The sequence below is a fragment of the Panthera uncia genome, chromosome A2, assembly GCF_023721935.1.
Source record: "Panthera uncia isolate 11264 chromosome A2, Puncia_PCG_1.0, whole genome shotgun sequence".
NCBI lineage: Eukaryota > Metazoa > Chordata > Mammalia > Carnivora > Felidae > Panthera > Panthera uncia.
The window spans coordinates 7,076,639-7,104,548 of record NC_064816.1 but is presented as its reverse complement, the minus strand read 5'-3'; the positions used below and the strand labels follow the sequence as shown (position 1 = coordinate 7,104,548).

General features: G+C 57.2%; 3 protein-coding genes and 1 long non-coding RNA gene across 5 annotated transcripts in view; 1 reads left to right on the top strand and 3 right to left on the bottom strand.

The window, feature by feature from the left end:
* Positions 1 to 1,792: 1,792 nt before the first annotated feature.
* Positions 1,793 to 8,664, bottom strand: ICAM5 (intercellular adhesion molecule 5). Its single transcript, XM_049642492.1, has 11 exons — positions 8,506 to 8,664; positions 7,307 to 7,576; positions 6,796 to 7,116; positions 6,287 to 6,574; positions 5,650 to 5,904; positions 5,270 to 5,518; positions 4,554 to 4,796; positions 4,189 to 4,467; positions 3,867 to 4,106; positions 3,186 to 3,452; positions 1,793 to 2,464 (listed from the first exon to the last, which is right to left on the bottom strand). The coding sequence occupies exons 1-11, from the start codon at positions 8,585 to 8,587 to the stop codon at positions 2,187 to 2,189; spliced, it is 2,772 nt and encodes a 923-aa protein (XP_049498449.1). The 5' UTR covers positions 8,588 to 8,664; the 3' UTR covers positions 1,793 to 2,186.
* A 1,479-nt stretch (positions 8,665 to 10,143) lies between these two features.
* On the bottom strand, positions 10,144 to 11,631 carry ICAM4 (intercellular adhesion molecule 4 (Landsteiner-Wiener blood group)). The gene is made up of 3 exons (XM_049642494.1): positions 10,924 to 11,631; positions 10,497 to 10,802; positions 10,144 to 10,351 (listed from the first exon to the last, which is right to left on the bottom strand). Exons 1-3 carry the CDS (start codon positions 11,315 to 11,317, stop codon positions 10,209 to 10,211), a joined length of 843 nt encoding a protein of 280 aa, XP_049498451.1. The 5' UTR covers positions 11,318 to 11,631; the 3' UTR covers positions 10,144 to 10,208.
* Positions 11,632 to 11,734: 103 nt separating this feature from the next.
* Positions 11,735 to 21,225, bottom strand: ICAM1 (intercellular adhesion molecule 1). 2 transcript variants are annotated; one of them, XM_049642420.1, is made up of 7 exons: positions 21,057 to 21,225; positions 19,167 to 19,424; positions 14,501 to 14,806; positions 13,844 to 14,131; positions 13,507 to 13,764; positions 13,092 to 13,340; positions 11,735 to 13,005 (listed from the first exon to the last, which is right to left on the bottom strand). In XM_049642420.1, exons 1-7 carry the CDS (start codon positions 21,121 to 21,123, stop codon positions 12,833 to 12,835), a joined length of 1,599 nt encoding a protein of 532 aa, XP_049498377.1. In that variant the 5' UTR covers positions 21,124 to 21,225; the 3' UTR covers positions 11,735 to 12,832. The 2 variants fall into 2 exon arrangements, with proteins under 2 accessions (XP_049498377.1, XP_049498378.1); XM_049642421.1 differs by having other exon boundaries at positions 12,860 to 12,951.
* Positions 21,226 to 21,859: 634 nt separating this feature from the next.
* Positions 21,860 to 27,910, top strand: part of LOC125930610 (uncharacterized) — a 13,680-nt gene continuing 7,629 nt past the window's right edge. Inside the window, exons 1-3 of the long non-coding RNA XR_007460182.1 lie at positions 21,860 to 24,670; positions 25,192 to 25,370; positions 27,060 to 27,170. This is a non-coding gene — a long non-coding RNA (uncharacterized LOC125930610). The remainder of the gene's footprint in view (positions 24,671 to 25,191; positions 25,371 to 27,059; positions 27,171 to 27,910) is intronic.

Here is a 27,910-nt window from a genome sequence, read left to right as displayed (position 1 = left end):
CAAGGTCTCTTTCACCCCATCAAAGTGTGTCCCTAGCCTGAAGCCAAAAGCCACATGGGAGAGGAGGGCCCTGGACACACAGGACACCCGTACTCACTGGGAGGATGGGTGGGCTGCAGCCAGGGTGGGGATGTCACCCCCGTGACAGTGAGCGAGACCTGCCTGGCCACGTACTCCAGGAAGGTGAAACCCCCTTTGTCTCTCCCGGGTGAGCCCACGGGGAAGGCCTGGGCCCGGGATTCCTCAGCCCTCAGATCCCTGACTCATTCGGTCTCACTATTCCTCAGCTCAGAACACCCTCCACCCTGTCTCCCCATAGGCGCTGCCTTCTCATGACTGGGAGGCAGGGCTCAGCCCCGCACCACATATTCAGAGAAGTCTTCCTTGACCACCCAGTCTAAAATAGACACCCTAATCCCATGCAAGTCAGGCTCTAGTTCAGCTCCTCACTGGTCTCCCTCTTAGAACCTACCAGAATTTTCAAGTCTCTACTACTCTGAGGTTATTTCATTCACATTCATCTCCCCACCTGGACCGTGATTTCAGAGGTGCAAAGCCACATCTGTGTCCCTGACCATGATAGGCCACCCCAGTGCCCAGCATGAAGTTCCTTGGGAATACACATTGAACACACAGAGGTCTCAGACTGTGTGTGAACTCACGGCTGTTTTTACCCATTTATTCAGCATTTATGGAGCAACTCCTGTGTGCCAGGCCAGTGGGGACACTATATGGTAAATAGAACAAAGGTCCCCGCTCTAGTGAAGCCAAAATTCTAACGTGACAGTAAACAAATACTCAATTAAATATCTAGTAGATGGCAAGTAGTGGCTGGTGCTTTATTTAGAGAAAATACAGTATGTAAGGAGATAGGAGTTCGGGGGGCTACCTTAGTGTCGGTCCTCTCTGAGGGGGGACAGCCAAGGCCTCTCTGACATCTGTGTAGAGACCTGGGAGTAAGGAACTAGCTGTGGGACTGGAAGATGAAGACAGTCCAGGCAGAGTGAATGGCAAAAGCAAAGGCCCTGTGGCGGGTGGGACCTTGTGGGACTCTGAGGAATCGAGAAGAGGCTGGTGGGAGTGGAGAGAGGTGGTTAAGGGTGTGTGTGACAGTAGGGGCTGCACCATGCTTGTGCCTTTTCTCCTTCTGTACCCTGACTAGGCCTCTAGGCAGCCCCCCAGCCCAACCCCCGTTTCCTGCTCTTACCTTTGCTGGGGAAATGTTTGCCTGGGGCAGCTGATGGAGTGGGAGCTGTCCAGGACTGTTTCCTTCTCTCTGGCTCTGTTCCTGCTTTGGAGAGAGGCAGAGACTGCAAGGGTGGGGGGAGGTCCAGCTGTTCTCTCCTTATGCTGCTGGGCGGTGAGGGAGGTGGTGCTGTGCGGGGAGGGGGGGGGTGCGGTTGCAGCTGATACCACGTGTCTCTTGTGAGTCGTGATGGGCAGTCAAAAGGCAGGTTAGGGGTAAACTGAGACACCGTGGATGGACACAGGATGGAGAAGGCATTGAGGGTGGGGGCAGGGATGCACCCTTTAACGGGAGGGACATTTTGGGGGCTGACGCTCATAACTGCAGTCCCTGTTTGCATTTACTCATCCTGGCGAGGCCTCAGGACGGGAGCCCCGTGTCCAGACCCCTGGGAGGGGCCTCCACCCATCCTGGGGAGGCAGCTTTAGCTCTTCCCGGAACCAGGCCTGGGGGAATCACCTAGCTCCCACCCCCAAGTGTTAGCCGGGTTAGAGGGCAGCGCTCTGGGCGGAAGAGATAAAGGGTAGGGAGCTGGAGGAAGGAGTGCGGTCCCCACCCCGGCCCAAGGGTCAGCTGAGAGCAGGAAACTGGACACCGAGAGAGCAAGCCTCGGGTCACACCGCATGAAGGCGGCTTGCACTGCGCCTGACACATAGTAGGCCCTCAAAAACAAACAAGCAAAAATAGTTTATTTAGGAATATCCCGCGGCGTTGGCATTGGAACCTTGGGCTGCTTCCACATCACAGACTGAAGCAGACGGACCCAGAGTCCTTTATAAAAACTTTATTGGGGGGCGGGGTAGAAAAAGGGGATGACGCCCCTGGAATTGAATAAATAAGTGAATAAATAAATAAATACATAAATAAATAGAACAATAAGTAAGCCCCCCTGTGCCTCTGGGGGGGGCGTCCCCCGGCCCGCGGGGAGAGGGGAGCGGGCTCACGCTGACGTCAGCTGGATGGCAAAGACCTCGCCCCCGGCCTGCGCCTCCGCGGTGCCCGCAGCCTCGGTTCCACCTTCGGCTGCGGTCGTGCTCCCTCCAGCGCCGCCGCCCGCGCCGTTGAGACACACGGCCTCACCAGAGCTTTCGGCCTCCTGCACGTTATACTCGCCCTTCTTGCAAGCGGTGGACTGCACGTAGAAGGCCAGGCCGGCCCCCGCGGCCAGCAGCGCTGCGCCCCCCGCCGCGCCGCCCACGGCGACCCACAGCCACGGACCTGCGGGGTGGAGATCCTCAAAGAGGGTGGACCGGCTCAAGGCCCCCAAGCCCGGCCTCCTCTTTTCCCTCCCCGCAGGCACAAGGTCAGACCTCCCGGGCCTGGCAGAGAACCCCAGGGAACTCACAGCGCGGGGTGGGGGATAGGAGAAAGCCCGGAAGGCTACCCCGAGCGCCCCGACCCCGAGGAGTGTCATCTCGACATTGGATAGAAGCCCCTAGCCCCAGAGATACCCACAAGTCAACCAACTCACCCCCAAAAGGATGAAGGTGGGGGGAGACCGGGTCATTCCTTCACCCGGAAAAACCACAGCGATACGCAAAGTGGGGGGAAGGGATCTTGGCGGGGGGCCCCCCTCACCCGCCTCCTCTGCTCTAGGTCCCTCTCCAACCCCCCTTCTCCACAGCGACGCAGTGAAGGGCGAATTATTAGATCAAGTCTCTTATCACACACAACCGACCCCCAAGTTAATAAGCTCCTTCCGACAGCCATCACAGCCCTGGAGGGTCCCTCCCCGTGAGCTCCAGTCCTCCCTCCACCTTCCGCCCCCAACCCGCCATCGAAACCCCACTTGCCAGGGCGCCCCTGACTTCGGCCCTGGCACACTTCAGTCTCGGGTGCGGCGGAATGGGAGCGGAAACAAGGACCGGGTTCAGGGGCCCCAAGCCGCAGGCCACGCCCCCTGAAGATCCCCCGCCCCGCCCCTCCAGCCGCCACTCACCAGCCACGCGCACTGTGATGCGCCGCGCGTGGCGCCCGTGCGCGTTGGTGGCTGCGCACTCGTACTCGCCGCCGTGGCTGCCCATGGCGCCCGCCACGCTCAGCGTGCTGTTGTTACTCGAGAGGCCGATGTTGGGCGCCCCCGGGGGCGCGCGCCAGCTGATCTGGGCTGGGGGCCAGGCCTCCGCACGGCAGGTCAACGTGAAGTTCCCACCTGGCCGCACGCCTCCGGGAGGCGAGGCTGCCAACTCGGCCACCACCGGGCGGTCTGCAGGGGACAGGAGGTTGGAGGGACCGCTCAGAGCCGGTCCAGCCACTGACCTACTGACCTTCCACCCAACCACAATCTGAGAGCACCCTTCTTCAGATGGGCAGGCGAGGACCCTGCCTCCCACCAGAGCCACCTCTCCCCATAATCGGGCTGTCATCAGCACTAAAATCCTGTGCCCTGCCTCAAGGAATGAGAAGTGGGGCCCTGCACCAGTGCCCTTTTGACCTAGAACTTGAGGGGGCCCGGGCTCCTGTTCCCTAGAGTTTTCATTCTCCTCAGGTTTAGATGAGGAATTCTTATCCCCAGGAAGGGGTCTGGGGAGGTGCCCTTGAACTGTCTTGGGCAATCCTACTGCTGCAAGTCACTGTTTTGGGGACCGGGTGCCCTCCATCTGGTGCTGCTCCCACTCACATTCCACGCCCACGGTGACAGTCCGTGCGTCCGTGCCATGCGTGTTGGTGGCCAAGCAGCGGTAGGTACCCGCATCTTCTCTGGACACGCGCAGCCGCTGAGGCCTGGGCACGCCCTCCCGGGAGCAGCGCACTTGTGGGGAGGGGCGACCCCGGGCGGCGCAGGCCAGCGCGGCAGCCTCAGTCCCTTCCAGCCACGTCTGGTGACTCGGGCAGGTGGACTCATCCATCTGCGGTGGCGCTGCAAAGCAGCCATGGGGGACGTTAGGGGGGGCGCAGACCCTGGGGCACCCCTACTTCCCACCAGCCTGGGCCCCGCTCACACTCCGTGCTCACGGCGACTGTCTTGACCACGGAGCCGTGCCTGTTGGTAGCGTTGCAGACGTAGATACCAGGTACCAGTTCACTAGAGATGCGGGGGACTCTGGGACTAGGGTCTGGGGGTGCCAGTGGGAGCAGCATCCCTTCACTGGTGCCCTCTGAGCCGATGCACTCCACGCTTGGCTCTGGCTTTCCATCCACCTCACAAGAAAACAGCTGCCCAGATCCTTCCACCCATGTCCAATTGCTGGGGCAGCTGGGCTCCTCAAAACTGGGGCCATCTGGGGAGCAGAAGGTCACACAGAGACTGGAAGTCAGGCCAGGGTTATCCTCACATACCATCCTGCCCCGTGTTGTCCCCACTCACATTCCACCGTGACAGCCACAGTTTTGGCTGCAGAACCTCGAGCATTGGTGGCTTCGCAGCGGTAGGTTCCTGCGTGCTCCCGGACCACATGCAGCAGGCCCTCCAGGACCCTGGCCTCCCCAGAGCGCACACAGCTCACGGTCGGCGGCGGGACTCCATGCGCCACACAGCTCAGTGAGACTTCTGTTCCTTCCAGCCATGTAATGTGTTCTGGGCAGCCCACGCTGTCCAGCGCTGGGGCGTCTGGAGGAAGATATGTTGTTCGGTTTGGGGTTTAGGGACTGGCCTAATGTCCCTAGACCCCTTTTCTGTCCAAGGGCGGCCACAAAGTGTTGGGCAGGCACAAAGACACTGAACCAAAGAGGTTTCACGCTGGTTGAGCTGTGAGCTGTTTGGAGCCCTTTTTCTGCAAAGGGCCCTTTTCTACAAAGCGCCCACAGGACCGTCCCCGAGTCTTTGACCTAAAATTGTTAGAGGGCTTGGAAAGTCCCCCTTTCCAAGATTCCGTCCAGATGTCGCACCCCAGACCCTTATGGACACGTCTACTTCTTCCTCTCCCTCTTTCCCCAAGATCTTCCCCTAATCCCACTCGCCAGCCTCTTCCCTCTTCCAAAATCCTGCCCAAAGGCACACTTCAGATCCTGTTCCCACTCTTCCTTGTAGGCTTAGTTGCCCCTAGACCCTGTTAGAGATGTGCCCTGTGCACCCCCACTCACACTCCACCGTCAGCGTCACGTCCTTGACTGCCTGGCCCTGGACATTGGCCGCAGTGCAGCGGTAAGTGCCGGCGAGAGCACGAGTGACCGGACCCAGCAGGCCCAGCGCCAGCACTGCCCCGCTGTCAGGCCGTGCGCAGTGCACGGAGGGAGCGGGGTTTCCTCGGGCTTCACAGCGCAGCGTCTGTCCTGGGCCCTCAGGCCACGTCCAGCTCCTGGGACAGTCCGAATCGTCCAGCCGAGGGGCGTCTGCAGGCAGGGGCGTGGGATACAGAGAAGCCGAACATGGACCTTGAGGAAAAGCCTCACTTCCACAGCAGGGCCAGGGACTGGACAGGTCCTTGGAAATCACGGGGAGGAGAGGTTAAAGGCCAACTCACATAGGACGCGGAGTTCGGCGCTCTTGTTCTTGCTTAGGGTCTCCCCGTCCACCTCGAGAGTGGCATCACAGAAGAAGCTGCGCCTGTCGTCGTCCTCGGTGGCATTTAGCTGAAGCTGGGTGGGCTGCCCTGGGACCACGGCTGGAATTCCGTCCAGTGTGACCAGGACTCTGGCCCCAGCTGAGCAACTTACTGTCACCACCTTCCCTTCGGGGATGGTGGGCTCGCTCAGGGTCAGGACCGGCGCTGGGAAGCCTGGGGACAGGGCATTGGCGGTGAATCCCTTGACCACGCCCCTCCTGCGGGTTGAGGCTGACCCTCATCTACCCGAACCCTCCGGGCTCTGCGGCCAAACTAAGGGTACCGCGCTCCGCCCCTCGGGATGCGCAGGCTCCGCCCCATCTCGCCCCGCCCCCTTGAGGTTGTCTCCGCCAAATCTTTCGGAGATCCTCGCTGGGTTTGCGGCCTTCCCTTTCCGGCGTGTCATATTCCGCCTGCTATTCAGTCTCTGTCACCCTTTATGGACTTTCGGACCACGCCTATTCCTATACTAAGGCCCCGCCCACTGTTTGCCCCGCCTTCCCGTTCCTCTGGCTCCACCCCAGAGCCGCGCAGGGTCCGCGTCACTCCCTCTTACTGTAAATAGTCACGTTCTCCCGGGTCTCGCGGCTCTCGCCCCCCAGGGTCACGTTGCAGACCAGCTGGCTGGCGCCCTCCTGTTCTGCACTAGCTGTGGCTGTGGCAGTGGCCATAAGCGCGTCCCCCTCGAAGGTGATTTCGGGACTCAGCCTCTGATCCCCTAGCGCCAGGTAGACCCAAGCCTCCGAGGCTGGAAATAGCTCGTCCAAGGCGCAGCTCACGGGTCTTTCTGAGCCCACTTCCAAGAGTCGGGGGGCAGCGAGGCGCGGGCGGTCCGGAGACAGGGCTGGGAGTCACAGAACAGCTTGAATTTATGTATCAAACGCTCAGTATGTGCTAAGCACGTTCCATGCACCATCTTATCGTATTATCCTCAAGGCACGTAGGGGAAAACAACGTGCAGCTGGGGCATGTTGGAATTAGGATTAGAATTCAGATTTCCCTGCCTCCAAATTTCTTAACACTTGCCCGACCCCTTTTGGTCCCCTTCTCCCGACACTCACTCACCGAAGGTTCGGAGCTGTCTGGGGGCGGAGCTGTTTTCAAAGAGCCCCAGGCCGTGCGGCCTCAGGTCCAGCTCCGCGCGGCAAGAGAAATTGGCCCCATGGTCCTCCCTTCGCGCCAGTACTGTAGCTGTAAGAACAGCGCCCCGCGCTCGGGGTGGCTCCCCCGCGAAGCTGCGACGGATGAGCTCCTGGGCTCCCCGCAACAGGGTCAATGTGAGGCTCCCACGAGGCCCAGCGCCCGGGACCCTACAGCTCAGGGTAAAGTTCTCGCCCACAGGCTGCCAGGCAGGCAGCGGCACCAGCTCTACACGATCCGGCCGCTCTGGAAAGGGTAACCACAGCTTTTTGGAAACGCGGGGGTTTAGAGGGACGTGGCGTGGAACCAGGGGCCCAGAGAGGGAGCGCGTGGGGATCCAGAGGGTGGAGCCCGAAGGGGAGGACTCTGTGACCCAGGGGGCGGGGCTTGGAAGGGAGGGAAAGTAGTAGAGTAAGCGTGGCCGCTGAGAACTCACGGAAAGTACGAATGAGCCCACGCGCCTGCAGTGTGCGCCGCGCGCAGCGGAAGAAGCAGACAGGCTGGGTCTCCGGCTCACGGATGTCCACCAGCTGCCGAGCCAGCCAGCGCAAGCCCCTCTGGGTCCCATTCCGGCGCAGCGAGGTCTCCAGGCCACCGCGCTCAGGTCGTGGGCAGTTAGTGCTGCAATTCAGCCACAAAGATCCCCCGCGCTCCACGAGCGCCACGCGGGGCTGCAGATCCGCCCAAAAGGGCTCCTGCGCGACCGCTGCCCAGGGAAACGTGGGCTCAGCCTGGGGAGCCACTTTCCTGGGATCTTAGTGCCCCCATTCGAATCAGGGATTCTTAGGGAATTAGCAGGGGGCAAGAAAGAACTCAGGAGCCCTGCCATCCTGTCCCGGCCTCAGGTTTGCAGGCGCGCTCCCAGGGTTCAAACCTCGAGGGCGTCTCTGGGACGGGGCAGCGGAGACACCCCCGTCTCCAAGATGCCCATGGAGCGATGGGAAAGCATGGGGGGAGGGGGGAGGGGATGAAAGATGGGGTCTTTGACGCACACCGCAAGGATGGGAGGAGGGGACCTCGTGTGGAGGAAGGAAAACGAACTGGTTCTCAGGATTCTTGCCGGAGAGGGGGGAGACAGGTTGAGGCGAGGGCAAAGGGGAGGTGAAACTGAGTCAAGCATAAGTGAGGACCCCCCAAACCCGGGAGAACACAGAAGGCTGGGCTCTTGGAAGGAATCGCGGTAACAGCTGAGGGACTCGGTTGCCAGGGCTCCGGATGGAGCGGGAATAGCTCCTCTGAGTCACAGCAGTTGGGGAAATCGGGTCTTTCCGGACCACGAGTGAGGAAGATGTCAGTCCGTGGACCAGGGTGCATAACAGAGCGTGGGGAGGTACCCCGGAAGGGGACAAGGGAGACACGGGGTATCCAGAGCATGAGGCTGGATTCGGAAGAGCATCCAGGATCTCGAAGAAGACAGTAGGGTAGAGATCTGGGCGAACGAGGAGTCTGGAAGCTGGGTCTCCAGTGTATGTTGGTGGGAAGAGGGATAGAGGGGAAAGGCCAGGGCTCAAGGTGGGGCAGAAGCGTGGGAGTGGAGCGAGAGGAGGGCGGAGCCGGGAGGGGCTTGTGGCCGCTTATCTGGTCCGGGAACTCCGCCCCCACCCTGTCCACCCTGAGCCAGGACCCGGCTCTTACCTGAGAGGCCGAGGAACCCCAGGCCCAGGGCAGCCCAGAGGCCGAGCAACGCCCGGCACAGCCCTGGCGAGGGCCCTGGCATCGCCGCCGCGGGGGAAGCGCAGGAGGCGAGGAGAGCGCGAGCGCGGAGCTGGGCTAGAGGACGGCGCGGCGGGTGGGTTGTGGAGGAGGCAGAGTTGCGTTCGGGGATTGGTTTAACGTTGGTAACTTGGTTTCCAAGGAGGGGGCGGCGGCAGAGGCGGCTGGGGGGGCGGGAGGGCGAGCGTGCTCCAGGCTCCCGGCCTTGGCGAAGGCGTGCTGGCAGGAGCAAGCGACCCCCGGGGTCTACGTGGAAGCCCGCCCCATCGCCCGGGGCCTTCTGGGGGCGGCCGCGCGCTCCCGCGTCATCCTCCGCGGCGAAGCGGAGGTCCGGGGATGCTGGGTTGCCCTTCTCAAACCCCCACGCTACCCCTAGCTTGGATGCCGTGATAATGAGCTGGACTCAGAGCTCCGCCCCCATAGTTATCCGTCCCCCCCCGCCCCCCCCTCCACCTCCGCCCCGCGCCCCTTGAGCAGGGGGTTGAGGGTTTGAGGGCTAGGAGAGATCTGGAAAGAGCAGGATGGGGGAAGGCACAGTTCTAGGGAAGGGTATGGGGAGGCCTCCCTCACGGATCCTTCTCCTTTTGACCTGGAGAGCTGAGGATTACAGCCACGCCCCTAGTCCCCCTCCGGCTCCGCCCCCGCACGCGACAGAGGGGGTGGGGACGAAAGTGCCAGCGATTCGGGAACACGTGTGCATGCGCGCAGCGTTCGCGGGCGTCTAAATTAGGGTCGGCTCCGCTCTGGGTCTGTATTTACCCAGCGTGCAGCGGGCACGTGTCTACGCGGCGTGTATGAGCTCAAGCCTCGGAAGAGCACCCCAGAATCCGCTTTCCGCGCGGTAGGCGGGGCCCTGGACAGCCCGGGCCCTGCCAGATACCCAGTGCGGGCTCGGATTCTGTCCACGCGAGACCAAGAGACCAACTATAACACTTCGACCCTTCATCCGGGCCCCAAGCTTTGACACCCCCGCATGTGCCCGGTGACTATCAAGACGTTGCCAGGACGTGAGTCCGTGACACCCCACGTGGGCCATCTGATTGCTCCTTCCCTGCAGTCACCACATGGGTACCTTTTCTTCATATCTCTGTTCCTCAGTGTCATGGGCCCCCTCCCATTTGTGCTCTCCCCCCAGCACTAACAGTGAACTGTGGGGGCCAGTTCTCGCCCCACCCCTGTCCTCCAGGAAAGTGCTAGGTTTTAAGGGGGGTGGGGGATAGGAAAGGAAACTTAACATCCAATCAGAGCTGCAGCGTGGCAGCAGCAGAGCCAATCGGGAAAAACCATACTGTGAGCCACCCCCTACCACCACCACAGCCCAAAGCCCTCCAGTACTCAAACTATGCCTATCTGCACCCCTCTGATAATGCCTGCAGGAGAAGTACTTTGCCCCACTTGGGTGGAAATGCGGAGGGACTGGGACGCCCAGGTCCCCAGGTGGTTGAGAATGAGGAAACCTCAGGTGCCCTCAGAGAGACCAGGAACTTGGAGAACGTGATTGAGGCAGGGCCAAAAAGGAACCCTAATGGGGGACGTTTAGGCCACGGGACAGAGGCTGACTGAGGAAGGCTTTATTGAACCAGTCAGGGTTCCCCAAATTGCTTCTGATTCCTTTTTCCTCTGGCTCAGCGGTCATGGACCACCCCCTCTGCGCCCCGGGACTGCATCAGTAGCCATTTTCGCAGGTAGGTGGCCCCCACGACGAGAAGGATCCCCACAAAGGCCGCGATGGAGGTGGAGGCCAAGACCTTGGGCGCGGGGCTCCAAGCTGGGGACAGGAGGTGAGAATTAGGAAGGGAACACATGTTGATGTGACGCCCCGCATGGAGCTGCCGCTTGGCTCTCTCACCCTGCTGGGGTCATAACCCTTCCCCACCCCTCCTCAAGTCTCCAGGATTCCAAAGGTGCCTCACCGAGGACTGTGAGCGTCATGGGTGCCGAGCTGCTGCGGACCACCAAGCCATCAAGATTGAGGCGTGCGTGGCAGGTCACGGGCTGCAAGAAGTCGCGGGGCCTAGCTGGTAACGTGTACGTCAGCGTCACATTGGCCAGGTCCAGGCCAGTGAAGCGCTCCAGGTTCTCAGAGTAGATGACCCGGCCGCCGCGCCTCAGAGTCACCACCAGGAAGCCCACGGGGAATACGTGTGTCACGTGGCAGCGCAGCGTGTACTCACTGCCCACTAAGACTGGGGGATCCAGGATCACGCTGTGCGGCTGTTCTAAAGCAAGAGGGGGGCCGCTGAGCAAGGTGCGCGTGCGCCCCATAACGCGACTGTCAAATACCCCCCCCCCCCCTCCCCCCCCCCTCACCCCAGAAGAACCTGAGCCCCAGTCCCTCACTGTAGGCGGTGATCTTGGCCGTGGCCCCCCGCGTTTCTCCTGCGCAGGTGACGAAGCAGCGCACCTCGGAGCTCCAGGCCCTCACATCCAACAGCTCGTAGGATACCCAGCCAGGCCCACTAAGCGTTCGGCCCCGCCGCAGCCGAGTGCTGAGGCTGGAATTCTCCGGCAGGGGGCAGCTGCTGCTGCAGTTAAGCCACACTGAACCCCCCGGCGGCACGGCCTTGAACGCCGGGCTCACGCGCACCCAGAAGGACGCCGAGGTCTCCGAGGGCTCCGGAGAGTTGCCTCCGGGGCCTTGAGCCCGCGCAGCCCGGCGCCAACGCGCGCTCCCGCCTCCCCGGTAGGCAGCCGCCAGCAAAACCAGCAGCGAGAGGGGGAGCAGAGACCCCATGGGAAAGGGCCCAGACTGAGGGGCCCCGCGCCAGGGAGCCAAAGCTGGCTGTGGAGATAAAGAGGCCCGCAGCCCCGCCTCCTCAGCCCCACCCGGAGAGACAGAGGCCCCTAGAGGGCCCTGGAGCCTGCGTAAAGACCCTCAGCCCCTCCCTCGGCTCAAGAACGGGATTCCAAACCACCAGAAACCAAGGGTCAGAGAGTTTTCTGGAGAGGAATCTTTAATTTTCGCTAGAATCTTAAGAGGTTCTAAAGAGCTCCAGATTTGGACCAGAGCCTCAGGGATGGGCCTTGAACCGGCAGCCTTTTCTTAGGGGAGGAAATGGGAGGATGAGGAGGAAGTGGGAGGATGGGACTAGAAAGGGCTCCAACTGGACGTGACATCTTCCCTCAACTCACACAAGGCAGGCGCACTGAGAGGAAGCTTTATTAGCACAAGAAAGAGGCTTCTGGAACTGGGAGGGGATCCTCCCAGGCCTCTCCTCCGCACTGCCTGCAGGGCCCTTGTCTCCGCTGGAATTTGGAGCTGCCAGAGTGCTCTGTTCTTGCATGGTCCCAAGATGGAACCAGGTAGGACAAGGCAGGGACACACAGCGGTTGGGCATAGTTTCATGGGACTATATGGTTTAGCTGCCAGTGAATGGGCATTCATGTTTAGGCACGCCACAGTGTCACTGTGAGCACTAGCAGATGCTTATGGGCAGAGAGGTGGTTAACAGAGGTCAGTGTCAGAGATGGGGGGAGGAGTAAGGGCTCAGTGGTTGCCCCTGGGCAGGTTACCAACTAAACCATATCACCATTGCCAGTCCCCTTCTGGGGGAAAGCAGCTTAGCCAGCCGGAGTAGGAAATTCCAGCCCACTTGATCTTTTTGCCAGGCACTCCTTTGCAGTGCACAGCCAGTACAACTGTACCTGGCGGCCCTGAATGAGGCTAGACTGAGAGCTCCCTGAGAACAGGAACCTACGTTCCTCTTCTTTACTATTCTAACCCACATAAAAGGCACTCAATAAATAGCTCATAAGAGAACAAATTAATAAATACATCCATCAAAAGTTGGGGACAGTCAATGGACAGCCGCACTGGAGCTGGCATGTCAGAGGAAGGATGGGGATATGTTTCCATGCTGTATGTGTTTGTGCAGGCCACTTCTCCCTAGGACTGCGGGGCCTCAGCACACGCAGCAGGGGTGAGTTTCACTGTTTCGCAGTTGGGTGTCCCAGGTCAAGTGTCCCACCACACCCCCTCTGGTCTGGTCAGGCTTTGGCACCCCTCATAGTCATGACCCAAGTCCCGCCCCCTCCTCATGGCTCAGTCCTGTGACAACAGGTCAGGTGTGAGGCTTGGGGGTCCTAAGTGTGCATGTGCCTTGATCCCCAATGCTGTCTGTATCCTGAGGCCTCTGTCCTGTCCTCGGGCGTCCTGGGAAGGTGGGTGGAGCTGAATGGACCATTGTTCAATGTGGCACCGTTGCCACTGTGTGGGGGGCTGAGGAGGAGGCCCTGTCCTGGGACAGGTTCAGGGTGGCGTGGCTGGTGTGTTCAGCTTCATGGCAGCCGCCTCCTGGGCCTTCTGTAACTTGTATTTCTGGATCTTCCGCTGGCGGTTATAGAAGTAAGCAGCTAGGCCCGCAGCTCCTATGGTGAAAGCAACTGTCACCAGAATGGTGGTGAGGATGTAATTCCGGTGGTCTGTGGGGGAGGACACAGTGGGTGATGAAGGTCGAGCCAGGCTCACTGCCTCTGCCCTGCCCAGCCCTAAACGCCGGCACACTCACAGATCACGTTCACGACCACTTCACGGGTGACTTCACCGCGGGGGCTCCTGGCCTGACACAGGTAAGTGCCTGCAACCTCCCGCGTGACAGGTCTCAGGTCCCCGATGGGCAGCAGAGCATTATCCCCCTTCCGGTGACACTTCAGCTCAGGAAGTGGATTTCCCCAAGCTTGGCATGTCAGGGTCTGCTGGGAGCCTTCCTGCCACGTCCAGTTTCCCAGACAATCCCTCTTGTCTAGTCGGGGACCATCTGGAGAAACACAGCAAGATGAGGGACGAGGTCAGGGACCAGGACACCCCTCACCACCTGGGACAGGAGGCCCTGGAATCTGGGGAGAGGGCTGGAGGGGACCCCCAGAGGGCCTTAGGGGTTGGGTCTTGAGGGTTAGGAGTCATTGTCCAGCAGCTCCACTCACACAGGACACGGAGCTCCCGGGTCTGGTTCTTGTGTAGCACCTGCCCGGCCACCTCCAGGAGAGCAGAGCAGAAGAAGATGCGCCCATTGTCCTCGGCGCTGGCATTTAGTTGGAGCTGGGCCCTGGGTCCTGGAAGCCTTGCCGGGACCCCCCCGCTCAGCATCACCAGGGCCCCGGCCTGGGCTTCACACTCCACGGTCACCACAGTCTGTTCTGAGACCTCTGGCTCACTCAGGGTCAGGTTGGGAGCCGGGAAGCCTGGGGGCGGGGCACACGGTGAGCACCGCCTCCCAGCACCGGTCCCACCCCTTGGAAGCCCCGCCCCGTCTCTACTTACTGTAGATGGTCACATTCTCCCGCCACGACCGGCTCTGGTGTCCCAGGGTCACCACACACGACAGCCGGTGGGTGCCCTCCTCTTCCATGTTGGCCTTATCATGGGCCGTGGCCAAGAGGGAGTCGTTTTTGTGCGTGACTGTGGGGTGCAGGTTCCGGCCAGACAGCTCCAGGCGGACTTGGGCCTCCGAAGCTGGGAACAGCCCGTCCATGGTGCAGTCCACGGGCCACTCTGTGCCCGCTTCCACAATGCTGGGGGTAGCAAGGTTTGGGTGCGTCTCTGGCAGGACTGGTGAGAGAGGGTGGGTGTGAACACAGAGGGGACAGGCAACCTAAAGCCCTTTTCTGGGGGCATCTTCATTCCCTCATCTGGGGCATCCTCCTCCCAAGAGCCTCTGTGGCCCGGGGTCACCCCTGCCCCGGCACACATATGGGGTTACATATGGGGTTACCGCCTTCTCAGAAGATCCTGCAGCTGGGGCGCCCCATCCCAGTGCACCCCATCCCAATGGCCAAGAACATGCTCTTTCCCAGGAGCCCTTGTAATCTAGGTAGGTCACCACCTTAGCACCCCCATGACCAAAGGCCCCTCTCTTCCCCCACCCCCACCCCCACCCCCACCCAGCCTATCCTCTCTGGCAGCTCCCCAGCGCCTCACCGAAAGTTCGGAGCTGCCTGGGGGCCGAGCTGTTCTGGAACAGACCCAGCCCTCGGGACCGCAAGTCCAGTTCCGTGCGGCACGAGAAATTGGCGAGGTGGTCGTCTCTGCCCGCCAGCACCGTGACCGTGGCCTCGGCGGGCTCCCCGACGGCCGGCTGCCGGCTCAGCTCCTCCTCCCCGCGGAGCAGCACCACCGTGAGGTTGGTCCGGGGCGCCCCGCCGGCCACCTGGCAGCGCAGGGTGAGGTTTTCGCCCACGGGCTGCCAGCGGGGCAGGGGGGCCAACTCCACGCGCTCCGGGAACCCTGGGGGCGGGGGGGGGGGGGTGTTGTGTGAGCCAGAGAGGCTGCCCGCCCGCAGGGGGCGCTGGGGTGCGGGCTGCGCCCCGTCCAGGGGCCTCCCCACTCCCCGCTCTTCACGCGACACACCCCAAACCACCTAAGCCAGACAGGAATGTTAAGAGCTTCAGGATAAACCGGTGGGAAGTCCCCAGGTGGCTGAGAAGGGGGCAAAAACAATTTATCCACTGCAGCGTCTAAGAGTGAAGAGTGGAAGAAAAAAAAAAAAACAAACAACCAACCAAAAACCTCAAAATCTATCACTGGGAGTCCCGTCAAATACATACAGTAAATTTAAACTGCCCAGTCCAGTAGAGATTGAGTAGAGATTGTTTTTAAGAGACCCTATGCTCCCCCCTTCTCTTCTTCTTGGCCTTATTTCCCCCCACAGCACCCCTCACTGTCCGACACCCAAGGGTGACACACATCTTCTCAGTTAACTCGTTTCTCTATTTCCCCGTCCTGCCAGGTAACTTCAGCCCAGGAGAGGCGGTGGGGGGGAGGCCTTTGTCAACTTTGTTCCCTGATCTGTTGGTGGCACACAGTAGGCTCTCTGTATTTATAGAAAAAATAAGTTTGAGCCACCCGCACTGACTTAAGGCCTTTCAGGAGCCCCCTTTTAAGGGAAAGAAGTTCCCAAATGTGCTGTGTGGTCCCCTGAAATGTTAAAAATGCAAGAATAACCAACAGACACTCAAAACGGAACTCTGAGTATCCCCTGAAAACACAACACGTGGGCTTGGGTTTTGCAGGCCAGGGTCCCCGTTACACATAAAGTAACAGAATTTCAGGCCAGGACTGAAAGTGAAAATTAAAAGCAGAGTCCCAGCGAGCTGCGACTTAGCACTGAGGGCCCTGGGTTTGATTCCTAGCTTTGGGGCTTCTGTGCTATGAGCTGTAGGTGAGCGACTTTGCCCTGGAAATCGCTCCAGCCCTAGCAGTCGAATCTCAGTTTCCTGAGCGGTAAAATGGGTTATTGGAGGTAGGGCTTTCATTAATGCACTTAAGAAACAGAATGACTGTAAATGGACATGAGGTTTCCTTTTAGGGTGATGGAAATGTTCTAAAATTAGATGGTGGTGAGGGCTGTGCTACTCTATAAATACATGCAAATTTGTTGAATTGTACACTTGAAAGGGGTGACTTATGTATGTATTCTGTAAATGATATCTCAGTATAGCTTTAAAAACAAAAGGGGGGGGGCAAGAAAACCTTTAGACGTCCAGTGCTTACCTACCTGCACCTGCTGCAAACACGAATTTGCAGAACTGGGTGCAAACCTCAAACCTCAGCCCCCAAAAGGAGTTCCTATCTCTGAGCACAGCTCCTTGCCCTGAAGGCCAGACTGGGGGAGGAGGTCTGTCTTGCCCCTGCCTCTCCTTGAACCCCAACCTTCAGTCCTGGTTAGTTCCCTCTTCCAAGTATTTGTCTGCCCTCCCTTCCTGTACCCAGCCACTGCCCACACATGTGGCCTGGACGAGGTCCACGGCCAACTGCTCGCTGGCTTCCCAAAAGGCCAGCCTTCTGCTAATGATTGTTCTTTTTTTTAAGTTTATTTGCTTATTTATTTTGAGAGAGAGAGAGAGCAAAAGAGAGAGACGTGGGAAGGGCAGAGAGAGAGAAAATCCCAAGCAGGCTCAGAACCGTCAGTGCAGAGCCAATTCGGGGCTCTAACCCATGAACCATGAGATCGTGACCTGAGCCAAAACCAAGAGTTGGATACTTAACCAACTGAGCCACCCAGGCAGCCCGGCCTTCTGCTATCTAAATCCCTGGCCTGCTCTCACACCCTCCATGGCTTCCTAACACCCTGAGGAAGTCCCCACCGATCTGCTGGTATTCAGTCCTTCCTAACACCGACCCCCTCCGTTCAGCATGTTTTCCCACTCAAACCTAGGCTGTTCCCTCTGCCCTGAATGCCTGTCTATACCAACTTCTACTCACCCTTCAAGGCCCAGTTAGGGGTCATCTCCTACAGGAGGTAACACGCTTATCCTTTCTAGAGAAAGTTCAGCCACCCAGGGATCTTTACACCAGGGGTGGGGCAGGACCAAGCTAGATAGGGCCTCTCCTAGGTGACCCCCTGCCTGTGTGCAGGACATCGGCTCCATTTCACAGAGCTGGAAATTAAGGCAAAGCCTGGTACCCAAAGTCAGAGGGAGAGACGTGGCAGACCCAGGCCCCAAAGTTGGAGCACTGGGTTTTCAACTATCATGCCAAGATGCAGAAGTCCCTCGAGGAGGTTTGCCTGGGGTTTTACAGGCCACTGGGAACGTTTGGGGACTCTCCTCAGCTGGCCAGAATCTGCCCAAACATGCTCCAAATCAGAAGCAAAGCCTCTGTTTTCCCCAAAGGCTTTGCCCAGACACCATGATGGTGGAGTGTCCTTCACGCCTCAATGCATCATTACACCCACGCGAGGAGGTCTCATGGCAAAGTCAGTCAACAAGCCATATCCCCCGTGGCCACCAAGTCCATAAAGGCCATGCTGGGACTGGAACCCAAAGCTGTCTAACCCCGAGACCAGTTGGCTAACTCTCTCTGTCCTTTCTTCCTTGGTTGTTTGTTCCATCTTGTTTTCATCTGAATTTTATTTATTCATTGCCTATGGTAATAGTAGTTCTCACAGTTGAAAGTGCCCAGAGAAGAAGGCACATAGAAAACACTGGCCCCATGCCCTCTCCCGGAGCGCCCCTCCCCCAGCCTCTCTCTCTCATTTCTTGGATTTCCTCCCCTGGCTCCTTTCTGTGTCAACACGGGCGGCCCTCACCCCACCCTGCTGCTCCTCAACACCAAGGAGGGCATGCCACTCGTTCTGGGCACGCCTCTCTTCTCTTGAACGTGACGGGACACCTTGGAGGTCATTTCTCTTTCAGGACACGGGAGCTTCCTCCTTCTCTTTGGGCAGTTGCATACTGCGCCTTCAAGTGATCAAACTACAGCGTATCTCCCCCGTGCCCTGTGCCCGAGTGGCTTGCAAACTTTTGCCCATGCAAATAAAGCCACAGTAAAATAACCCCATCCCGCAGCCCACGCCGCTCCCGCGGGGCTGGGGACACACATAAGCCCAATCCCGAGGAATGGGATTTCTGTGTCAAAGCACACATGCGTGGGCCACTTAGAGAACTGACACCACTTCCCCACTCGGGGCTGTGCTTCTCTGTTCCCACGTTGTCAGCGATGTCCCAGGACTGCCCGCTTCCCCGCCGTCTTGCCAGCATGGCTGTTATCAACCCTTTTGATTGCTGCCAATATGTGAAAATTGCCATGTCCGGGCTACTTTTAAATTGCATCTTCTTTAACATTTTGTTTTAAATGTTTATTTATTTTTGAGAGAGAGAGAGAGAGAGAGAGAGAGAGAGAGACCGAGCACAAGCGGGGGAGGGGCAGAGAGAGAGGAAGACACAGAATCGGAAGCAGCTTCCAGGCTCTGAGCTGTCAGCAGAGTCCGACGCAGGGCTCGAACTCACGGACTGTGAGATCATGACCTGAGCCAAAGTCAGACGCGTTTAACCCGCTGAGTCACCCAGGTGCCCCTAAACTGCATCTCCTTTTTTTGTTAATGTTTATTTATTTTGAGAGAGAGACAGAGAGAGAGAGCATGTATAAGCAGGGGAGAGGCAGAGAGAGAGGGAGAGAGACAGTCCCAAGCAGACTCCACACTGTCGGTGCAGAGCCCAAAGTAGGGCTTGAACCCACGAACAGTGAGATCCTGACCTGAGCCAAAATCAGGAATCAGATGTTCAACCGACCGAGCCACCCAGGCGCCCCCTAAACTACATCTTTTAAAAAGTCATATCTAGGGGCGCCTGGGTGGCTCGGTCGGTTAAGTGTCCAACTTTGGCTCAGGTCATGAGCTCGCGGTTGGGGAGTTCGAGCCCCATGTTGGGCTCTGTACTGACAGCTCAGAGCCTGGAGCCTGCTTTGGATTCTATGTCTCCCTCTCTCTCTGTTCCTCCCCTGCTCTTGTACTCTGTCTCTGTCTCTGTCTCTCTCTCTCTCTGTCAAAAATTAAGATTTAAAACAATTTTTTTAATAATAAAAAAATAAAATAAAGAGTCATATCTAGGATCTGTCACATGTTTCCAGAGGCCTATAGTGCTCAAATGTACTGAATCTCTGTAATACGCTAAATGCACCCAAGAAAATTCAAGATGGGGTTTCAAACGACAATGAGGCTTTCCGAAGATGTGCCCACCAGTGCTCTGGCGAGCCAGCTCTGTCCCCACCACCAAGCAACAAAGGCTGTCCCAGCCTGAGGGGACTCGCACGCGTCCACCTCCCCCACCCAGCCTGCCTTGTCCAGCCCCTGGGCCCAGCCACTCACAGTACACGGTGAGAGACATCGAAACCATCGTCTGGGCTTGGCAGTATGAGAAGCATATTGGAGTGCTATCTTCCTGCACACCACTCAGTTCAAAGATCTTCCAGTTGTCCCCCTGAGCGACCTCCTTCTTAGTCAGCTGAGTCTCCAGGCCCAAGAAGGCGCGACGGTCACAAGAAGTACTACAGTTCACCTGCACAGAGCCGCCTCGGGGTATGATGGCTTCTAGGGGGTGCACTGATGTTTGGGCCCCTCCAAGTCCTAGAACAAAAGATGGAAGTCAGGACAAATTGGGTTCATCAGCAATTACCATGTACCCAGCCTGGGTTGAGTGCTGGGCACAGAGCCCTGAACGAGGCAAAACGTTGCCTTCAGTGTGGGAGACAGAAAAATTCATAGGCAAACAAGATAATTAATAACTGATGTTAATAAGAGCTTTGGCAAAAACAAAACAGGGTGAGAGAACAGACAGTGACTTGGTGACAGGGTAATGTGTGAGCAGAGATCCGAATGATGAGAAGGGGCTGGCCATTCAGAGAAGAGAGAAATTAATTCTAGGCAACAGGCACAAGTGCAAAGGTCCTGAGGCAGGGTGGCTGGAGAGAGTTAGTGAGGAGGAAGAGCTGGGAGAAAGGTCAGGAAGATGGATCATGTGGGCAGGGCAGGCCATGCCAAGGACTTGTTCTTCATTCGGAGGGCAGTGGGGAGCCACGGAGGACTTGAGCAGAGGAGGGACATGAAGTCAGTGTGCTTCTCTCTCCCAGGACGTGAGGTGGAGGAGGCTAGCCCTCCAGGAATGGAAAAGTTCCAACTGAGTTGTCTCCTCCCTCTGCCAAGTGGTCTCCGCTCTCAAGACCTCAATTTCCCCTTCTGTAAGGTGGGTAAATACAGTCATCCCAGCCCCCGCTTAATGCAAGAGACTCCTAGCACAGGGCAGACAGTGCCTGGCTGCAGGGAAGGAGGGGGCTTGTGGTGATTAGCTCCCTCGGACTCCCTGGTGCCTCCAAAGCTGAAAAAAAAATCTATCTGGGCCCTTCCAAAGGGCCTATCTATCTGCCTCTTGCAAAGATTGCTGTCCTCAGCTTTGGGTTCCTCTATCTGGATGGAGGTGTGGGAAAACAGCAGCTCCGTGAATTCTCCGAGAGTGATTCTGGGATAGTTCCCATTTCACAGAGTGAAATGGTGAGGCTGGGAGAAGTGCGGTTACTCAGCTGAAAAGCAGTAGAAACCACATTGGCATCTGGACTAGAACCCTTTGTTGGGCCGGTAACCACAGGTGTCCCTTTCCCACTCTCCCGCTTCCCAACACAGACCACCATTTGGCACTCCCCCTGTCTCGCTTTGACAACCCCCAGACTGCGGTTGGTCGAGGGGTGCTGGGGCATGCCACTCTCAGCCTCTGGCCTTTGGGCAAGTCAGCCCTGGAATTCCCCTGAGCAGAGGCAGTCCTGGACTTCCCCAGGGGCAGGGGGGACGAGGAACAGAATGTACATGTGTGTGTGTTGGGAGGGGGGGGTCCCCAGCCTACTCAGCTTGGTGCCGGACACGTCCGCACACAATCAGACCGAGTCTTGGAGCCAGGCGTGGCACTCGGCCAGGACATAACCGTTTCGAGTGGCCGCCCTTACGTTCTCCATCTTACGGTTGAGAAACTGAGCCTCCGGGAATGTCAACCTCTAACTTGAGGCCTCCCGTGGAAGTGATCCAGGGTCTGGATTCGAACCCACTGCTGTCAACTTTCAGCCGGCGGCTCTAGCCCCAACTTCCCATAAACAGCTACCTAAGTACGACAGGGGCTTATCCCCTGCCGGCCGGGAGCGGGTCCTCCCGGTGCGTCCGGGGCGCAGCGGGGATCCGGGGAGTTGGCTCGACGGCAGCCCCACCCCGACTCACCTGGGAGCAGAGCTCCGATCAGGGCCAGGAGCGCTGGCAGCGCGGGACGGGCGGTGCCGAGAGCCATAGCGGGCCGAAGCTGGGAGAGCAGGGCACCGACCTCCGGCAGCGCAGAGACGTGCGGCGCCGACTGGGCTCATGGCCGCAGCGCGTGGGCCTTTTATTGTGGCCGGGCACGGGGGGCAGAGGGGCGGTGCTACTTTCCCGGAAACCTCGCGCCTTCCCCTCCGGAACGAGGGCTCCGGCATTTCCGGATTGAAAGGGTGCCGAGCCTAAGTCGTGTTGTCCCCCCTCGTTGGCCGCTGGAGCGCTGGAATTTCCAAACTGAGGCAACGAGGGGCGCGGCGGCCGGGCGAGCTCGGGGGGGGGGGGGCTGCTCCCGGTGCGACAGGTTCGGTCCCGGGGCCGGGCTCACCGCGGTGCTGCGGTTCCGCTGCTCTAAGCGCTCTACGGAATACCGCCAGCTACCCTGGACGGTAGGGACTGTTATTGTGCCCATTCCACAGAGGGGTAAACAGAGCCTCCGAGCGGCGAGGAGGTTCGAACTCGTCTGACTCTCCAGCGCACGCAGGCCTCCTTAACCGAGTGGACGATCCCTCTTTAGGGTGGGGACCCAGGAATGTCTTCGGGGCACTCTCTATCAAGGGTGCCCCTCCCCCAAGGGGCAAGCCCTTGCTCAGCTGACAGATTTCCCAAGAAGCGGCAGGAGCAAGCCTGGGCACATGCAAGGGTCCGCGAAACCCTGGGGTGAGGACTCGAGGCGTCATCATGTCCGGGGCCCTGCATCGCCTCCCCCCCCCCCCCCGCCCGCGGCCGCTGCCGCCCCCGCGGCCGCGCTTCTCCTTTCTGCCTCCGCCGCGGGGGCGTCTTTACAGCCTCCAGAAAAAGGAAGGAAGCCGCGTGGTCCTGACGCGCCGAGGTCCCCGCTGCCGTCCCCAGGCCCCTCGGGGAAACTGAGGTAGCACACCTTGAATGGAGAGGGGGCGCTCGGACCCTTCCTTTCCACAGGGAAACAACTCCTACGCCCCGAAGTGGGGCGAGGAGAGGAGGCGGTCAAACTCCAAGCGCTGCACCTGGCTCTTGAAACTTGAACTCTGGGCGCCAGCGGTAAATTGTGCGGATATTTGCTGGGGCTAGTTCCATTAGGAAGGGGCGTGGGGGGAGGGATTGTGGCTATAGACCGCCGCCGCGCCCCCCACCCCAAGGCCACGGCCTACGCGTGTGACCCCAGGGCTTGGCATCTACCACGTCGAGGCTGGGGGCCCTGGGGTCTCCCAGCGCTTAGCCACGCCGCCTAAGACTTCCTGTTGTGGGATGCGCGCCGCGTCGCCATGGAGACCTCTGAGGGGCCAGGGAGGTCGCGCAGCAGAAGGGGAAGGGAGGGAGCCCAGGGGACGTTCGAGCCCTTCCTTCGGAGGATAGGGCTTCGAGTCACTTTTTCGGCTAGAAAAGCATCCCTTCTCCTGCCCCGATGATTCCTAAGGGATTTCCACGGGGATCTTCCTACGCGGGGTGTGGTGGGTGCTGAAATCCCTCCCCGAACTGCCTGGGCAAAGGTGCAGGGTAGGACCAGGGACGCCCCAAGCCTCGAAGGGACTGGGAAAATCCTGTGCGGGAGGGAGAGGGGGGGTTATTTTCCGGCGGATTTTTCTCGGGCTTTCCGCAATGGGTCTCTGGACTTTGGTCCACAGTGCGCGGGCGGCGAGCTCCCCCGCGCGGCCCAAGTCTTCCTTGCAGCCATAAAAGCGCGGTTCTTTCGGATCTCTCCCGACAGGCCCTGCGGTGTTCAGTGGGTGCCTGCTGTGATAGGAATCCTTCCAAGAGCTGGCGACAGGGCAGTGATGAGGAAAGACAAACATTTCGTCATTGTGCAGAGATGGTTTCAACGGCGGGGGAGCGATAAGAAACAAAAATAAAATATATGGGGTGAGTGTTGGTGATTAGTGCTGAGAGGAAATAGAATAGGAGGGATAGGGAATGTGAGGGTTAATGAACTTTTAAGTAGAGTACTCTGGGAAAGACTGAGAAGGCGACATTTGAGCAAAGACACGGGGAAGTGAGGAGGCTCCTGTGACAATATCAGAGAGGGAAGGTACCAGACAGAGAGTGCTGAATGTGCAAAGGCCCTGAGGTAGGGACAGCCTGGAGGCCCATATGACTGGAGTGCAGTAAGGAAGGGAGGAGGAAATGAGGGCAGGGAGGAGATGGTGCCCGGCATGCTTGTCAGTCTGCAGAGGACTTTGGCTTTTCTTCCCAGTGAGGTGGGAGCCATGGAGGAGGGACAGCCCCAGCTCCAGTGTTTGCAGGCACCCTCCTGAGACAGCAGGAGCTATGTCCCAGGGCCAGGGAGGACAGGAGGCCAGAGAGGAGGTCGTGGTGGGTAATGATGGGTCCTTGCTCTGGGCAGTGCCATCAGAGAAGTGATCTGACATCCCTTTTGGTGGCAAGGTCAACTGCGCTTGCTGGGACATGAGGACAGAGCGGAGTTAAGAATGACTTCTTGGTTCTGGCCTGGTCCCCTGGGAAGACGGAGAGCCATTTCCTGAGATGAAGATGGGGTGGTAATGGGGGCCAGGTTAGCGAGAGGAGCGTCCACCTCCTGGTCTCACATTTCCTTTGTGTTTCCTCTAGGAAAAGAAAAGTGGAGGCTCCCCAGCCCTTCGCTGAAGTTGCCAGGAAGGGCAAGGCTTCCTCCCGGGTGCCAGGCAGTCTTGGGCAGTCCAGTGAGTGGACCCACTACAGACTAGAGGCCGCGGGCTCATGTCCCGCTTTGTGGCCTGGCCCCTGCTCTCCCTTCACTCTGAGCTGTGGCGTGGCCACCCCGCCCTTCCTGGCTGCTTCAGTGAATTTCTTTTGTCCCCGAGCATTCTGAACATGCTCTAGCCCAGAATTTCCTTCCCACCGCTTTTACAGGAGGTTCTCAGAGCATTTCATCCACAAGGTTGTGACAGAAGGAGGAGCAGATTGGGGTTTGGATCCAGGCTCTGACAACTTAGCGGCTGTTTTAGTGGACGTTCTCCCCAAAAGCAGCCCCTGGAACCAAACTTGGTGTTCTGGCAGTTTATACCTGGGATGGGGGTTTGGGGGGAGTCGGGGAAGGCAACCAGGAAAGCTGTGGGTTAGTGTGGAGACCTCCTTTGGGGGCCACTGTGGTTCAGTCTCACTGAGGGACCCCTTGGAGATGGGCGGACTTTTTACGCCAATCCTGTGCCTCGCTGGGTCTAAGCTCCTCCAGGAATGTCAACTCCCTAATACTTCATTACTCCATATGTACATTTCTATTCACTTATTTAAACAGTTTTTGGTCACCGTGCTGTCCATCGCATCCCAGGACCTATTTACCTTGTAACCGGAAGTTTGTACCCTTTGACCCGCTTCACCCATTTCCCCCACCCCCTGCCTCTGGCAACCACCAATCTGTTCTGTATGTAAATTCAGGTGTTTCTTTTGTTTTGCTTTAAAGTTGATTTATTTATTTTGAGAGAGAGGGCGGGGCGTAGAGAAAGAATTCCAGGCAGGCTCCACACCGAGAACAGAGCCCGATGCAGGATCACACAAAGCACGAGATCCTGGCCAGAGCTGAAATGGGACGCTTAACCAGCTGAGCCACACAGGTACTCCTCAAGTGGTTTGTTTTTGTTGTTGTTTTTAAGATTCCACATATAAGTGAGGTCATGCAGTATTTGTCATTCTCTAACCTATCTCACTTAGCGTAATGACCTCAAGGTCCATCTGTGACGTAGCAAATGGCAAGATTTCCTTCTTTTTATGGACGAATAGTATTCGTTGTGTATATGTGTGTGTTTACACTTATATGTATACGCATATACACGCATACTACGTGTCAATTATATATGTGTATACGTATTTATGTGTGTGTGCGTATGTATATAGTATATATCTATATCTATATACCTATATCTATCTATATTTATCCGTTCATACATTGATGGACATTTAGGTTGTTTCCATGTCTTGGGTATGGTAAATAATGCTGCAGTAACATGGGGGTGTAGATATCTTTTCAAGATACTGATTTTGTTTCCTTCAGATAAATATCCAGAAGTAAAATGGGTGGATCATACGGTTGTACTATTTTTTTTTAATTTAATATTTATTTATTTTCGAGAGAGAGAGAGAGAGAGAGAGAGCGAGTGTGAGCTGGCAGAGAGAGGGAGACACAGAATCCGAAGCAGACTCCAGGCTCTGAGCTGTCAGCACAGAGCCCGACACGGGGCTCGCACCCACAAACCATGAGATCATGACCTGAGCCGAAGTCGGACGCGAGAACAACTGAGCCACCCAGACACCCCGGTAGTACTATTTTTAATTTGGGGGGAAACCCACAATACTAGTTTTCAAAGTGGCTATACCAATTTATATTTATATGCTGTGTGTGTGTGTGTGTGTGTATACATATATATATATATATATATATATATATATATATATATATATTTGAGACAAATTCACAATACAAAACTTACTTTTTGCCCTTTAAAAATTTTCCTGTGTATTCACAATCTTGTACAACCAGTATATGATTCTGGAATATTTCCATCACCATCCCAAAAAACCTGGTACCTCCCAATCCTCTCTCCTCTCAGCCCCTGGCAACCACTAATCTGCTGTCTCTATGGGCTTGCACATTCTGGACATTTCCTATAAGTGGAATCACACACTACGTGGCCTTTTGTGTTTGGACTCTTTCCCTTAGCATAATGTTCGTGATGTTTAGCATAACGTTTCGTCCATGTTGTAGCATGTATTAATACGTTTTCCTTTTTTTTAATTTAAATTTAAATTTTTTTATTAAGTGGGCTCCACGCCCACTTAAGAGTCGGACTCAACCAACTGAGCCCCCCAGGCGCCCCTATACTGAATTTCTTTTTAGGGCTGGATAATATTGCATTGTATGGAGATAGGACCTTTGCTTTATTCATTCACCAGCTGATGGACATTTGGGTTGTTTCTCGCTTTTGGCTACCCTGAATCATGCTGCAATGCACGTTCATGTGCAAGTGTTGGTATGAAAATTTTTTCAGTCCTTTCGGGAATATACTTAGATGTGCAATTGCTGGGGGGGAGCGCCTGGGTGGCTCAGACGGTTGAGGGTCTGACTTTGGCTCAGGTCATGATCTCGCGGTTTGTGAGTTCGAGCCCTGCTTCGGGCTCTGTACTGACAGCCCGGAGCCCGGAGCCTGCTTCGGATTCTGTGTCTCCCTCTCTCTCTGCCCCATCCCTGCTCATGCTCTGTCTCTCTGTCTCTGTCTCTCAAAAATAAATAAATGTTAAAAAAATTTTTTTAGAATTCTATTTTCTGCACATCCTCATCGATACTATTGTCTGTTTTTAATTTTTTTTTTTTACATTTTATTTATTTTTGAGAGAGAGAGAGACAGAGCACAAGTGGGGGAGAGGCAGAGAGAGAAGGAGACACAGAATCTGAAGCAGGCTCCAGGCTCTGAGCTGGCAGCACAGAGTCCGACGGGGGGCCTGAACCCACAAACCACGAGATCATGACCTGAGCCAAAGTGGGACGCTCAACTGACTGAGCCACCCAGGCACAGAAGGCTTTTTAAAGCTCCACTGGCATCCAGTAACTGGCATTTTAGGGATTCCTGTATTTTTCCCCTATTTTCTGTTTTATGATTACATAAAACAGGGGTAGGGGGAAGTGATATATCATTGTGGGTCCCCAGTCCTTCTGACCTGCCCAGCAGACAAGCCCACCATGGTCCTGCGGCACTGACGGTTGGGGGGAGTGCGTGGGACAGCAGGTGTCAAGGGTTGTGGTCAGGATGCTGACAGCCCCTGTCATAAGCTGTGACCTTGAGCAAGCCCCTTCCCCTGGTTGCGCCTTGATGGCCTCAGCTGTAGAATGGGATGGTAACCCGAACCTCAAAGGGCGGCCATGGGGTTCCGCTAACACAGTGTGGATGCAGCGCCTGACGAGCACAGAGCCAGAACGGGTAGTAGCAGTCCCTGTGTCTGTTTCATTAGGACTCAGCCCTGAGAATCTCACCTCCAACTTCCCAGGCAGAAATACACGTTTCCTCTGTGTTGCCACCGATCTGGTCGATACATCACATTTCGTCCTCGCAGCCCTAGCTGGTAAGGCAGAAATTCATGTTGTTGACATCTCAGTCAAAACACAACTTCGCTTCCTCTTTCGCCCCTTTATTCTGTGGTGGAACCTTGCCCCACCCCCTGGCTGAGAATTCTGCCCGGGACTCAGGCTCAGGTCGGTGGCATAGTCACATCTCTGAACTTGGCTCAACGTTGGATGGGAGCCCTCTCCAGGCTGGAGGCCTCGGTGGGGGGGAAAAGGGTCTGGTCTCTCTGCCAGTCGACTCTTCTGTCTGCCTCTCCCCTTCTCACTAGCCTTTGGATCCCTCCTGCTCGGGTGGGGACATGGCAGCTGGAGGCTTCGCCCTCTTTGGATGACCCAGCAGTGCTTTAACTTTAATCCACTCCTGGTGGATTGGTGGGTATGTGTTTGGGAGGAGGTGCTCTGAGGCTTTCTTTCCTAGACACCCTTTCACTGGAGTGGGGACATCTTTGGTCTGGTTGTGGCCCTTCCCTCATCCCCACCCAGTGGGCCTCCGTGCCTACCCCCGATAAGTAGACACCCTAAATCCACCATCAAAGCTGCCTGCCTTTCGCCCCTGTGTTTCCGAGGAGTCTGATCCCAGCCCCAGTGGCTCGATTTTACTTTCAGTTTCTTTCTTTCTTTCTTTCTTTCTTTCTTTCTTTCTTTCTTTCTTTCCTTCCTTCCTTCCTTCCTTCCTTCCTTCCTTTTTCTTTCTTTCTTTCTTTCTTTCTTTCTTTCTTTCTTTCTTTCTTTCTTTCTT